The sequence below is a fragment of the Sturnira hondurensis genome, unplaced genomic scaffold (genome assembly GCF_014824575.4).
Source record: "Sturnira hondurensis isolate 20B ecotype Veracruz unplaced genomic scaffold, ASM1482457v3 Scaffold0025370, whole genome shotgun sequence".
NCBI classification, from domain to species: Eukaryota; Metazoa; Chordata; class Mammalia; order Chiroptera; family Phyllostomidae; genus Sturnira; species Sturnira hondurensis.
This window is the reverse complement of record NW_028098001.1, coordinates 13743521-13758144: the sequence shown is the minus strand read 5'-3', so window position 1 is coordinate 13758144 and position 14624 is coordinate 13743521. Positions and strand designations below refer to the sequence as shown.

Genomic DNA, 14624 nt, shown 5'->3' with positions numbered 1-14624 from the left:
AGTACTCTAAAAATATTTAAAATAACTTAAAAGAAATAAATACAGTATGTTTTTAAAAGTTTAAACGTACCTCATCACCCATCTGTGGTACAAATGGACATCTTCGGGGAAGAGTATCTGTAATCCATGTTGAAGGCAACCATTCTTCTAATGTCAACCCATTTTCTGTTAGTTCTCCTACAGCCAACCTCTAAGGTTTAGAACATTTAAAGTAGTATTATTATAAAAGCATTCATCTACAATCTGTCCTTTAAAATAATTATAAAGATAGTTAAATAAAGGGAAGTGAATCATTGTACAACATGTGTATTCTTCAGGTATTAAAAACCTATTCTGGAAAGATGTCAGTAGTAGCAATACAGTATTTAATCTCTCCAAAATAACTACATAAAAAAGAACTAAAACCAAAACCGCACAGACACCATTCAAAACAAAACTAAGTGTCAAGATATTCCCATAAACACTAAAATATAAACTCCAAGTAGTGTCCCTGTCAAAGTTCTATTGGTTTTATAAACTTTCCATTTAACAAAGTATATGAGTCTTTTTAAAAAAAAGTCCTAGTCATAGCATATTAGTAACAAGTAGGTAATATATAATCATATGGGCTGATTAGTGCAAGACACAGAAGGCTAATTGTTTCCACAGCTGGGCATTATACTTCTACATAGCCCGAGAATACTCTTTTCCCCTTTAGAGTAGCCATTTCACAATCTTGGCTCACATTTAGCTTTTAACAAAAAATTTTTCTTCAGGTTTTATCCAAACAATATGTTGTTAAGCTGGGTCCTTTTTTATTTTTTTGTGGATAAATATAAAATTAGGCCTCTGAGAAAAACCTTTTAAACTTTGCTGGTCACCTACAAGTGGCCAAAATGATCTAGATGTTGGATGTTGTTACCTTAGACTTAGGAAAAAGGAACTTCCAAGAGCCTTGAAACCTAATATTATTATAAGCAGAGGAGGTTCGTGCAATTGATTAAAATGTTTTGGTTCAGTGTTTGTATATTAAGATTCTAAGTTTTGTTCTCTTGTGTATTTTTTTAAAAGGAGGCAGTTATCACTAAGTCAATGCAAGTTCACCTAGAAGAAGCAATGTCATACTGAGATACCACAGAATACTATTTGCAACAGGTACTGCTACAGCTGCTACTCAGTATCCATTTTCTCTTCATTAACCACATCTTCCTGCTTCTCACAACACAGCAGGAGCACTCTCTCTTTGGAGAAAAACGGATGGGAAAAGATATGCATTTACTGCCTGTAACTTGGGTCTCCTGGAGAGAATTTTAGTCAGGAGTGATGGGATCTGACTTATATTTTAAAAGAATCATTATGGATGCATCAAACCAGGGATTTTCAAATGATAGCCCAGACACAGTCCAAGCTTGGCATGCTCTCTCTAAATCAAATTTTATGGAACACAGCCATACTCATTCATTTATGTATTGTCTTTGGCTGCTTTCAGGCTACAATGGCAGAGTAGGTGGACCTTTACAAAAAAAGAGTTTGTCGATATATGCTTTAGAAAATAGACTCTAGAGGATAAAAGGCAAAGGCATGAAGACAGGTACAAGGCTACTGTAATAATACAGGTGAGAATTCACAGTAGCTAACACTAATGACAGCAGAAACGTTGAAAAAAGTTAAGTGTTGAAATATTTAGAAGAGCCAAGATAACTCCCTGAGATGCTGGATACACAATATGAGAGAAAAAGGAGAATTAAGCATAACACCAAGTTCTGGGTATAAATAACTAAAAGAATTGTTAGTGTTGAGATGAGAAGGACTAGACTGCAACAAGTTAGAGAGAAACTCTTAGAAAATAAGTTTTGTATGTGCAATATTTGTAATGTTAAGTCAGGTCATCTAAACAGCTATTTTATCCACAAAGAGTTACTGAATAGCCGTTGTTACTATGTACTGAGTACATCATAGAGTTAGATCCACAGATTACATCAGTTTTATTTACTGAGGTGTTGAGTTAAAGTGTGTTTTGAAAAAGGTATCCTTTTGACTTGTTTTCTACTAAAAACAAGTAGAAAAAGTCTGAAAACTGGTAATTCCAGCCTCACTATGGACTATCAATTATACTAGGCAAGTATCTCTTGTTGATTGGGATAGCTAACAATTTTAACACAAAGCCAGATTAAGTTGGATATTAAACAGGAATAACCATAGTTATAACTGTAAGACTCGGGCATAGCCAAGAATCATTACAACAATTTTTATTCACCAGTAAGTTTTAGGAAACCCATAATTTTTGGTTAAAGTATATTTCTGTCACTCAATGCTTAAAACTGCTTAGGGAATAAATTGCACTGAATATTCTTCAAACTTTCCAGTCTCATGATTTGAGATTTTTTAAAAAATTGAGATATAGGCAATTAATTTTTAATTCCACAGGGATTAAAATAGGAATTAATAGGAAATTTTTAATTTCCTATCCACAGAAATTTTTCTAGGCCCACCTTAACTATTATTTCTTCTGAAGTCTCTATCTGAAACTCTGAAATGAGATGTCCCCATTTGATTTCTGATTTACTATTTCCCACATTAATCTGGCAACAACTGATCGATGCTTCTCTCATGCATCAATGTTTCTCTTTCTCCTTTCCCCTCTATCTAAAAATATATAAATAAAATTTTTAAAATATTAATCTGGCAACTGAACACACATTTCTTGTATTTTTATCTTGAAGAATTCAAGCTACTTGTTGGTCACACACTTTTTTTAAGGTTTCACTTATTTAATTTTAGAGAGAGGGGAAGGGAGAAAGAGAGGGAGAGAAACATCAATGTGTGGTTGCCTCTCTCATGCCCCCTACTGAGGACCTGGCTCACAACCCAGGCCTGTGCCCTGACTGGGATTTTAACCAGTGACCCTTTAGTTTGCAGGCTTGCACTCACTCCACTGAGGCACAACAGCCACAGCAGTTGCACATTATTTTTAGAATAAGTACTATGTCTTATACTTCTTTCTACCCACTGTATTGCCTTATAGATAGCAAGCATTCAATAAAAATTTATTGATCTGGTTTCCAGAGCTCTTAAAAGCATAAAGGATATATGTCAGATATTATCTGAGATCTGCTTACTGCATTTTCTATATCTGCCTTACTGATTCTTGCTTAATTGAAAAAGACTATCATATAGAAAATATTTTCATCTTTTTATACATGCAATACTATCAATTACTTCATGATCTGTTACTTTCCAGCACTACAACTCTTCATAAAAAGGGAAATACTACTTGAGATAACAAGAAGACTAAGAAATAAGAACAAGCCTATCCAGTGTTCAATTCACTGGTAGGCTAACACTAAACCATGTGAATAAACTCCAAATTAAAGGAAATTGTCTATAATATCTTAAAACTTATTAAATTTAAAATCGATCCCACCTAAATTTAATGGCAGATAGATCCTGTTACAATACTTCAAGAGAAATAGGGAAACTACAATATGTCAAATGGTAATAGTGGATCCAAATGTGGCACTGCATAAAGGAGTCCAAGGTATTAGTTCATACACAGTTATCAAATCATGTATATGGACCACAAAGTAAAATGTGCTCTTGGGACAAAAGAATTATATTCTCACAGTGTAAATCTCAAAAGCTTATCAAAATTGTCTTGAGATTAAAAAAGTGTTTACATTATTAGTTAAATACATGGCTAAACAAGGGTTACCACATAAAAGAATGTGTCCCTATACATTTATCATTGACAAAACGGAAGAAAAAGAAAACTGTGAGCAACAGCATGGCATTCTCTTTGGTAAATCTTTCCCAGACAAACGTAAAGGAGGTGACAAGAACAGTAGGCAGTGGAATCCAAATTAATGTAATTCATAATCATAGAGATGAAGGAAACACATGCTCAACTGACACAGATAAAATAAACACTTAAGACAAACGTATTAAAAATTTTCAAGCTGGCCCTGACCAGTGTGGTTCAGTTGGTTGGGCGTCATTCCACAAAGCGAAACACTGTTGGTTCGACTTCCCCTCAAGGCACAAGCCTGGGTTGTGGGTGAGGTCCCCAGTCAGGGCAAGTACGTGAGACAATAGATCAATGTTTCTGTCTCACAACAATCGCTCTCTCCCTCTTTTTCTCCCCACTTTCCCCTGTCTCTAAAAATAAATAAAATCTTTTTTTAAAATGTCAAAATTCTCTGGGGATAAAGACCCTATAAGTTTCCCCAGTATTTCATACTACAAATGACAACCCAAGGAGCATCTAATTATGGCTCACAAACTGTATACATTAACAAAGGTTTGTTAAAACAATAGTATCCTACTTTAGATTCATTCATATTTGCATTGTGGTCAGCTATGACAAGTTTTGCCAATCTTATTCCAGGTGATGTTCCCACTACACTTTCTGTTTATTTTCAGCAATAAAAAAGAGGAATAAAAGGTAAAGGCAATTAAGAGACTAATAAACTGTATATTTTATAGCATTATTTTTAAATATACATAAATATCTTCAGACTGTCAAGAAAATCTGCTCATGTTATAAGATTAAATGCTCGATATTTAGAATATAATTAGTTCTACAAAGAAACACCCTCAGATTCTAAACATTTAATATTTAAATAAACTAAACATATTTTGGTACACAGTAAGTTCCCACTATGTCAACAGGTTCTCTGACTTACAATAGTCAAAATGATGTATAGCAAAAACCAATTTATGAGAGGTTCATTAACATAAACAAAAGACAAATTCCTACAGCATCTTATCAACATAACATCAAAAGACATTGAAAGAAACACCATTCAAGGACCTGCTATACTCTATTTTACTATTGTGTACTTTGACGGTCTTTTATTACTACTTATTACAAGTTAATTAGTTATTATTACTACTTGTAATAAGTAGTAATAATAACTACTATGTAGTAAGTAGTAATAACTTTTACTACTACTTACTACAAGTATGTATACCTCAACAATGTTAATGTTCATCAGTTGCACTTTTAAAATGTGTGCTTTGCTTTCACAGAAAATATTAGTTTATATATATTTTTTAAAAATGAACCTTTTGTTTTCTTTCTTTGGGCTTTTTTTTCTTTGGTGATATTGGTCCATCTTTTTCTTCATTTACTTTTTTCCTTTCTTTTTTAATCTGTTTTTGCTTCTGTTTTTCAGATTCTTCTTCTTCATCTGAACTGCTTTCTGCCTTCTTGGTTTTATGCTTAGGAATTTTCTTTGGTGGCTGCAGATTAATTCCTGCATCAGCTGTCCAATCAGAATAGTCACTGGAGTAGTCACTATAAGAACAAAAAGATTTAAAAGATACACAAACACAAGATAATGTTAAGACTTTGTCTTATAAAAATGCAAAAAAAAAAGGATTGTAACAAAGAGAAATAACAAAACAGTACATATTAATGAACTAAAAATACTTCCCTAACTTTTAACTTGTCTTCTAAACAGTTTTTTAAAATTCTGTAGACTTAACTTATTGAAATATAAAAAAATTAAGATAAACAATAAGGTCATGGCTTTAATTGAAACAATGAATTTAAGTGCCTTTTATGATTTTAGCCAAAAATTCTTTTAGGAATGTTTCATCTGTTCAAAATACTGTGGGGCATACAAAAATAAGAAGCAGAGTGCCACCTTCCTTAATTCTAGCAACAGTGGAAACACAGCCCTGGAGAGCACAGGAGATAAACATTAAGAAGGAGGCATAGGGATTCCTTTCTTGAGAGGTGAGAGCTCTGAACAAGGGGTACTCCTATGTGAAAGCACTGATGCGCCCTGATACTGAACTGACAGAGCCAGAAGTACTCTTACCCAGTGGGAAGGCTGTCAGTGTAAACTTTACTTAGCATTTACATATACCTTAGATATATCTTAAAGCATGTCATGACTCAGAAAACTACAGGTTTTATTATCTTATGAATCACTACTAATCATGTTTATTTCTTTTCAGTTTACCTTTAATGGACCTAAGTCTTACTTAATTGATATTGTCGCAAAATAAAGAATCTAATTATGACATTTTGTTTTAATTTTTGTACATAAAACTGTTACTTGATGGTATACAATGTTATGGGTGTAAATGCATTGAATCTAAATTATACCATGTTAAAATCAATAATCATTTGTCCAGGTTTACTGATGCATGACCTCATTCTTCTCTGAAAATATTCCTGGTAAATTCTGAAAGGACATTTTCCTGGAGTTTTATTCTAATACCACCGCCTCTTCCCGTGGCCCAATGTCTTTTACAAACATTTACTTATATCTTCTTAAGAATGATCATCATAGATAAAATTTAAATAATTAACTGGTTTACTAGTATGATTTTCATGACTTCATTTTAAAATTTAAAATGATTCTAAGGAACTTTAATTAAATATTTTTCAGACACTATCCTGTATGCATAGAAATGCATCTGTAGGCAAAAACATCTATCCAAGAATACACTGTCTTCAACTTTTGAGCATTTATTTACACTTATTCCTCCTGGTCAGTCACTCTAAATGGCACCTGCCAAATATTGATAGCCGCTACTCCCTGGAGCACTTAGCTCTAATGGGAATTCTGCTGCTGCCAGCAAAGACCTAACTATAAACCTGAGAGCTCAATATTCTTTACAACATGGCCCTCGACTGCTAAAGCCAAAACAAATTTTTTTTTGCTGGCCTATTTCAAATGTTGAAAACTACCAGACATCAACTGTGGGCGCTTACATACCATTACTGGGAATAACTATTGTGGAAATAGGAAAGCCCTTGATTCTAAAACTGATATAATGAATTCTTTTTATTTTATTTTTTAAAAGATTTATTTATTTATTTAAAGAGGAAAGGAAAGAGAGAAGGAGAGAAATATCAATGTGTGGTTGCCTCTCGTGTGTCCCTCACTGGGAACTGGCCTGCAACCCAGGCATGTGCCCTGACTGGAAATCGAACTGATCATGTGATTCGCAGGCCCATGCTCAATCCACTGAGCTACACCAACCAGGGCTTAAGGAATTCTTTAAAAAAAATAAAGGTATGTTTATTGATTTTAGGGAAAGAGAGTAAAACAACGATTGGTTGCCTTTCATACTTGTCCCAGGGGGATTTGAACCACAACCTTGGTATGTATGGACAGGGAACCAAATCACAACCTTTTAGTGTACAGGACAGACAATACTCCAACAAACTGAGCAATGCTGGCCAGGGCATATAAGGAATTCTGATAGCCTCTACCTTCTGGTTCCTTTGGACATTTTATTTTAAAAGCTACTGCTGCTGGAGAATAAGTGTCTGGGGCTAAACATAATTACCATTTCCAAAGGAGACACTCCTTGCTATTAAGGCCTTACAATGTCAGTCAAGAATATCAGCCCCATAATCATGTGAACTGCTAGTATAAGGAACTGAAGGCATCCTCACTAACAGTCAAATAAGGTGAGAATAACAGAAAAAAAAAAAGCTTATTTTCATTGCTGAAAAAAGAAATTATTAATAGCATTCAACAAATTGCACTATATAAGACAATAAATTCTGTAAGATCTCAATACTTTAATAATTTAATGCTCGAATATTTCTCAAAACTAATTTGTGGTTCAGTACTGAAATCATAGCATTCGATAATAAAATATCAACTAAGAAGATAAAGTTAAAAGCACCATTTTGCCGATCTAGTTTTACTAGAAAAGAGTTTTCTCTTTTACTAGAGAAAGAAAACATGTCACAAAGAAAATCTAAATTTTGGACAACTCCAAAAATCTCTGACAAAGAAGCAACTTTTAACTCAAAGAGACTCTGAAAAATGTTGTTGGTAAAGAATCTTCAGCTTTCTAAAGAGTTTATATTATATTTGAAAAAATAGAAATTCATTAAAGTACCTAGAACTGCCATCACTGTGCCACGCTCTCTCTTCTTCTTCAGAGGTTCCACCACTGACAGCAACAACTTCACCTTCCTATGAAATATTGAGTATATATTTTATTGTTCAATATTATCAAAAAATACTATTATGTAGTATCACCAATCAAGTTATTTAAATTAAAACCTGATTTATGTAAGTTGCAAAATACAGACCTTAGATTTTTACACAAAAAAGTACTCAATGTATTTAATAATTATTAAATTTGCCCAAAGATACAATACTTATTAATATTGGGTTCAAAGCAATCTCTTGGATAAATAACATAGAGAGTGGGACAAAAGTAGGTTTACAGTTGTTTATATGGAAATACAGTAATTAATAATAACACAAGAATAAATTGTTTTGTGTAGTCACAACTGTAAGGCTATTTTTGCTCCATCCTGTATATTGTTTGTTATTTTAAGAAGCCTTACAACTTATCTTCTAGATTGGATTCAAATTCCATAGCTGACATGGCAAATCAATTTTTACCTTTGGCCTTTGTTAAAATTTAAGCTTTTTTTCCTTCTATAGATGCTTTGGGAAACTTAAAATTAGGAACTTTTATGTTATATTAGTATTAAAATAGATTTATCATACAAAAAAAAGAATATTAAAGTTCTGGTACTATTCAAATAGTAGAGGATTAAAAACTACCCAAACACTGTTTTTCTTTAATTTCTATTTACTATAACTGAAAAAAATCTAAACAGATGATCTGATTACTCCCACCCCTAGTATATTACTTCTTTAAAGAGAGAATAAAAGTGATATTGCTAAATATAAAAGTCACTATATGAAACTATAAAATATCTGAACCAAAAATCCAGTTTTTTCATTAATTAATATATTCTGCCCAAGGTGCTATTTTGTTCTCAATGTACTCCTCTAGAGTTTAATTTAATTGCTTTAAAAAGATGGTAAAGCATAAACAAATTAGTTTGAGGAAGAATGAAGAATAAATTTTTCTTATGTAACAAGTTTACCTAAAAATACCTAAGCTTCTACTAAACTGAATCATATTTAAAATATATTCTAGAAACTTAGTATTAAAATAATCATAGTCAACTGTTTCAAAAATAGATATATTTTATAAGGCAAATAATTAGTGCACATACATATTATGTTTTGTATGTGTATTTAAATAGTCATATGTCAAGTTTATGTAATTAGTAAATTTGGTCTTTTTAGCAGACTGGACATATCATTTTGACCTGGCCATACTAAGACTAAAGCCACCAGAAATTAACTTTTAAATTATAGTTAGAACAGTTAATACTGCCCTGTTAACAGAAAGTATACTCAGTGAATTTCCATATATGTCTAACATCCTAAAACAAAGTTTGGCTTCAAAAATGTAATAGTACTCAATGTCTAAGATCATAAAGTCTTTGACCTAACTGTGGGAGAGAGGGTGTGTGGGTGAGCTGGGGAAGGGAGATGATTTAAGTGCTAAATAGAATTAATTTTTGCTTGCAAATGAACTACCTTTGCTAAAATATTTAATTTAGTAGGAACAATGATAGTTACAGAAATATTTATAGGTAAGAAATATTTTTAAAATTACATTGACAAAAACTGAAGTGGTACAGAGATTAAAAAGTAACCAAGACTGATAAATGTCTATTAATCAGTTATTATAGCTACAAATTAGAACTTCATGGTACCATTTAAAAAGATTGGCTTCAAAGTAAAATGGTTTAATCCCTGCTCTACCATTTTATAGTTGGGTAAATGTGTAATCTAAACATCTTAGAACCTCAGTCCTGTGTATATATTTTTATATATATATATATATATATATATAAAATGGAAATAATTCATGAAAATTTGTTCTATGCATCTGAGCTTATCAGTATGTGTGCCATGCCTACAACACACATAATAAGTCTTTAGTAAATGGAAGCTATCACTATCATTTTAAGGCCTAGAAATAACATACTTGAGATCAACATAATCAAATCATCTATAAATATAACCAATGAATGTGAAGAATGAAAGTCGTATTTTTTTATAAAAATGAAAATTTATGAATGTGCTGAGATCTTACGTCTGAAGAGCTAGTGCCATTTTCTATCTCTTCCGAAGGTCTAGGAATCTCTTCCAATGCAGATCTCGTGCGATAACTGTGTTGATTTGCCTGCTGCTTTTTGGATTCTCCAAGATCCAGGAAAGGCTCATGAGCATGATTCTGAAAAAAAGTAAATTAAATTTATTTCCAGTATGCCTAAAGAGCTAACTTTTTATTGTACTTTAAAAGTTGTATTTTAATTATTAAAAAATCCATTCATATTTATGATACTAACATAAGTAACTGGACTGGCAGCTCAAATATTTTAAGATTTCAACAAGGATATTGTATAATATCCTACACCTTTCTTCCAGTGATAGACACTAAGGTTATTCTAGTTTTGCAATCAGGGGCACTGTAAATATTTGTTTGTGCATGGGTACTTGTGTGCATAGGCATTTACCTAACATAAGTACTTTTCTCTCTTTAAAAAAGCATTTATAAAGTCGTACTTTTGGATAAAAAGATAAGTATATCCTTTTAATTTTAATAGATAAGACCATATTCCATCTGTAAAAGTTGTAGCAATACAACTCACAATCATTATGAGTTTATGCTCCCATATCCTTGGATTCTGAGCAAAAAATACAGGAAAAGGTATGCTTTCTAGCCACCATGAAAAAAAACCCCAACCAACTAACAAAACCCCAAAACAAAAAATTATTTCAGATTATACCAACAAAAATTCTGTGCGGGTCCTACTGATCCCAGGGTATGATATACTCAGTAAAGAAAAACGTAACATAGCAAAGGACTACTTGAGTCCTTTAATGGCAAAGTCACAAAAGAAAAAAGAACGTTCTAGAAAAGTAGACTAATTCAGGTTTAAGAAACTCAAATACCCTTGCTGATGTAGCTCAGTGGATTGAGCACGGGCCTGTGAAGCAAAGGGTCGCTGGTTCAATTCCCAGTCAGGGCACATGCCTAGGTTACAGGCCAGGTCCCCAGTAGGGGACAGACACATGAGAGGCAACCACACATTGACGTTTCTCTCCCACTCTTTCTCCTTCCCTTCTCCTCTCTCTAAATATAAATAAATAAAATACTATAAAACAGGAAAAAAAGAAACTCAAATAAAAAGAGAAAGAAGCACAAAGCTGGGTCAAGAAACCAGCTTTTTTCATATAGTTTTCCTCAATTTCAGATTCTAAGTCTCTGAAGCTTTCAAGCTAATTGGTGTACAAAAACATGTAAGAATGGATAATTGTCACTCATTCACAGTGGAAGTAAGTACACAACTCCCAGATCATTGCCATGACCATCTAAAATACACTGGATCCAAGTTTTTCCAGATTAGGATTGACAGAGAAACTAGCAGGGCAAAGCAGTAGAAACAATTTACCTCTTTTAATGGAGAAAATAAGAACTACTACGTACAGCAGCAGAGCTGACTTAATTATCTACAATAACAAATTCAGTGCAAAACAGAAAACAAAATTATCTATCTATATATACAGGACCAAAAAAAAAATGTTTTAGAGTATGCAATCAATTAACAGTACTAAAAAAGATAGCACTGTTAGGCTTTCCTGCTTAGGCTTCTGATATAATTTACTAAGATTTAACGGGCATATAAAAATTGGCATTTGGAGAAAAGGTATGTATGCCACAAAGCAGAAAATGTAAAATTAAAAAAAAATTTTTTTAAGATTTTATTTATTTATTTATCTTTAGAGGGGAAGGAGAGAGCGAGAGAAACATCAATGTATGGTTGCCTTTTGTGCGTCCCCTGCTGGTAGTTGGCCTGCAAGGAACCGGCCTGCAACCCAGGCATGTGCCCTGACTGGGAATTGAACCGTGATCCTCTGGTTCGCAGGCCCACGCTCAATTCACTGAGCTACACCAGCCAGGGCTAAAATAAAAAATTTTAAATGGTAAACATAATACATAGTACAAAGAGGTAATCAAAAATTAACTATATTTTTACTTCATTAATGAAATATCCTATTTATTACAGTGCTAACATTTTTAATTATGGAGTCTTAAAATGCTTAATATACTTATGAGGTAATATCACACATCAAAAGTAATTACTATTTACCTTTGAGACAGTGGGTGTTTTATTTTCTTTTGGAGCAGTGAAGTGTTTTCTTTTCTCTTCTGACCTATAAGTTTTTATTTCTTCTTCTCCCTTTGCAGTTCTCCATTCTTCTTGCCTACTAAAAGAGGATTAAAAAGCCACATGTTAATCCAGAATTTTTACAACTGATTTCTCACCTAAAGGAATATTAGTGTCAGAGAGGAAATTCTACTCCAAAGTTTTTCTTTTCAGATGAAAGTATGTGACAACTCATGTATCTGAGTTTAAATTCATAGATTATGTGCTCTGGACATTTGGCATTAAATGACTGAAACATTGGTAAGACAAACTTTGACCAAGTGAACTTGATATTACTGGTTCTGCTTATTTTTTGCAAATTAAGTATTAGATTCTAGAAACATGGTTATACTTCTATCAGGGTGGATTTTTGCCATGATAATCTTGTATAACATATAAAGAGCTAGAATCTTAAAAAAGGTGGGGTGGGACACAACAGAACCTTCAGGTTAAACTAATATAACTCCTGAAGCCCTGAAAGAACTTCTCTCCAGTGAAAGGCAGGCCAGGCTTCATCTACTGAAAAACTTCAACTCTATCCAGAAATCGAGCTGAAATTGAGCAATAGAAAAAGCTGAGTTAACATTAACTGTGAATTGTAATTTCATGAAACCTGGACTCACAAGGACAAGAGAATTTTAATTTTTACTTTAATTCTTCACAATTTCCAAGTTTTTGAACTGCAAAGGTATTGATCTTTGAACTATAATTTTTCCTGGAGATTTCACAGTTGAGAGTTAATATTCAAATTTGGAATAGTTCTAGAAGGTTAATTTTCTTTTTAGTAGGGTATGGTAATGTCATTTTACTTAGCTGTAAAAATCTCTATTGCAGCTGATCTTAACTCTGAATGGAAAATGAGTTAATTTAAACGTTGACAAAGAGTGGTCTTGATTTATTAGTTCTTGACAATTTATGTGTTGTTTTTTTAAAGTAAATATTTTGTTCAGATCATTGTAATTCATATACAGTTGTAAGAAATAATAGAGATTCCTTACATTCTTTACCCAGTTTCTTTCAATGCTGGTATTTCGCAAAATTATAGTATAATAATATCGCAATATGGATGCTGACACTGATACAACTCATCAATATTTAGAAGTCCCCAGTTTTACTTCTACTCACGTGTTGTGTATTTTTATTTCTACTCAAGTTTATCGTACGTGAAGGTTTATGTTTCCATCACCTCAGTCAAGATACAGAACATTCTCATCACCATAAAGATTCTTTGTAGTGCCCTTTTTTTAAATAAAGATTTTATTTATTTATCTTTAGAGGGGAAGGGAAGGAGGTAGGGAGAGAAATAATCAATGTGTGGTTGCCTCTCGTGTGTCTCCTGCTGGGAACTGGCCTGCAACCCAGGCATGTGCCCTGACTGGGAATCGAACCACAATCCCTTGGTTCGCAGGCCTGTGCTCAATCCACTGAGCTATGCCAGCCAGGGCCTTTGTAGTGCCCTTTAAATTATCACACCCATTTTTATCTCCTCCTCAGCCTTATTTCCCAACCCCCAGTGTCTACCAATTACTTATATGTTCGCTATCACTATACTTTCTGTCATTTCAAGATTAGTCCATAACCCTTAATACTGGTTTTTCACTCAGCATAATACCCTCAAAAGTTATTCAAGTGGTTCTAACAATAGGTTATTTCTTTATTGGTAGTATAATACTATTTCATGGGATGGTTACACCAGTTTGTTTAACCACACACCTACTGAAGAATATCTCAGTTGTTTCTAGGTTTTGGCTATTACAAATAAAGCTGCTTTACATTAGTGTACAAGTTTTTGTGTGAACCCGAGCTTTAATTTCTTTGGAGTAAATCCCTAAGATTATAATCACTGGTAATTGTGTATTTAGATTTTTAAGAAAGTGCAAAACTATTTTCAGAGTGGCTGTACCCTTTTTACATTCCCATCAATAATACATTAGTGATCCAGTTTCTCCAAACTTAATCCAGCATTTGGTGCTATCACTATATTTTAGCCATTCTGATAGGCATACACAAATTATCTGAGGTTTCAATTTGCATTTCACTAATTGCTAATAATGTTCAAATATCCTTTCATGTGCTTATTTGCCATCCGTATATTCTCTGATAAAATGCCTATTCATGTCTTTGCCCATTTTCTGATTGAACTGTTATGTTTACTGTTAAGAGTTCTTTATATATTATAGATATTAGTCCTTTGTTGGCTATGTGTTTAGATTTAATTTTAATTAACCTACTATTCTGACTCATTTAAGAGTCTTCCAGGGACAAACTTTAACCTACCTACCCGAAGTGTAAATATCCCAGGAAGACTGTCAAAGGAAAAGTACTACTGTATTTTTACGACTATTAGACACACTGGACCATAAGACTAACCCAGGTTTTAAGAAAATCAGGGAAAAAATTTTTGAAGCAAAAAATGTGGTAAAATATTTAATGACCTGTGACCCCACCCCACCGCTGCCCCCCAAGCAAGCCAGGTAAGCTACATTTGGACTACAAGATGCACCCCTTTCCCTCACAAATTTGAGGGGTGCATGTTATAGTCTGAAAAAATCTGGTGCGTTTTGGCAGCAAAATTCCAGGA

The 14624-nt window shown here is 33.1% G+C and overlaps 1 protein-coding gene across 1 annotated transcript in view; it reads right to left on the bottom strand.

The window, feature by feature from the left end:
- The window catches only part of PHIP (PHIP subunit of CUL4-Ring ligase complex), a 138341-nt gene that overhangs the window by 43840 nt on the left and 79877 nt on the right, over positions 1–14624 (bottom strand). The window contains exons 20-24 of the mRNA XM_037039367.1: positions 11987–12104; positions 9925–10065; positions 7852–7928; positions 5044–5275; positions 71–190 (exon numbers count right to left, since the gene is read on the bottom strand). Of these exons, the coding sequence (XP_036895262.1) occupies positions 71–190; positions 5044–5275; positions 7852–7928; positions 9925–10065; positions 11987–12104 (688 nt within the window). The remainder of the gene's footprint in view (positions 1–70; positions 191–5043; positions 5276–7851; positions 7929–9924; positions 10066–11986; positions 12105–14624) is intronic.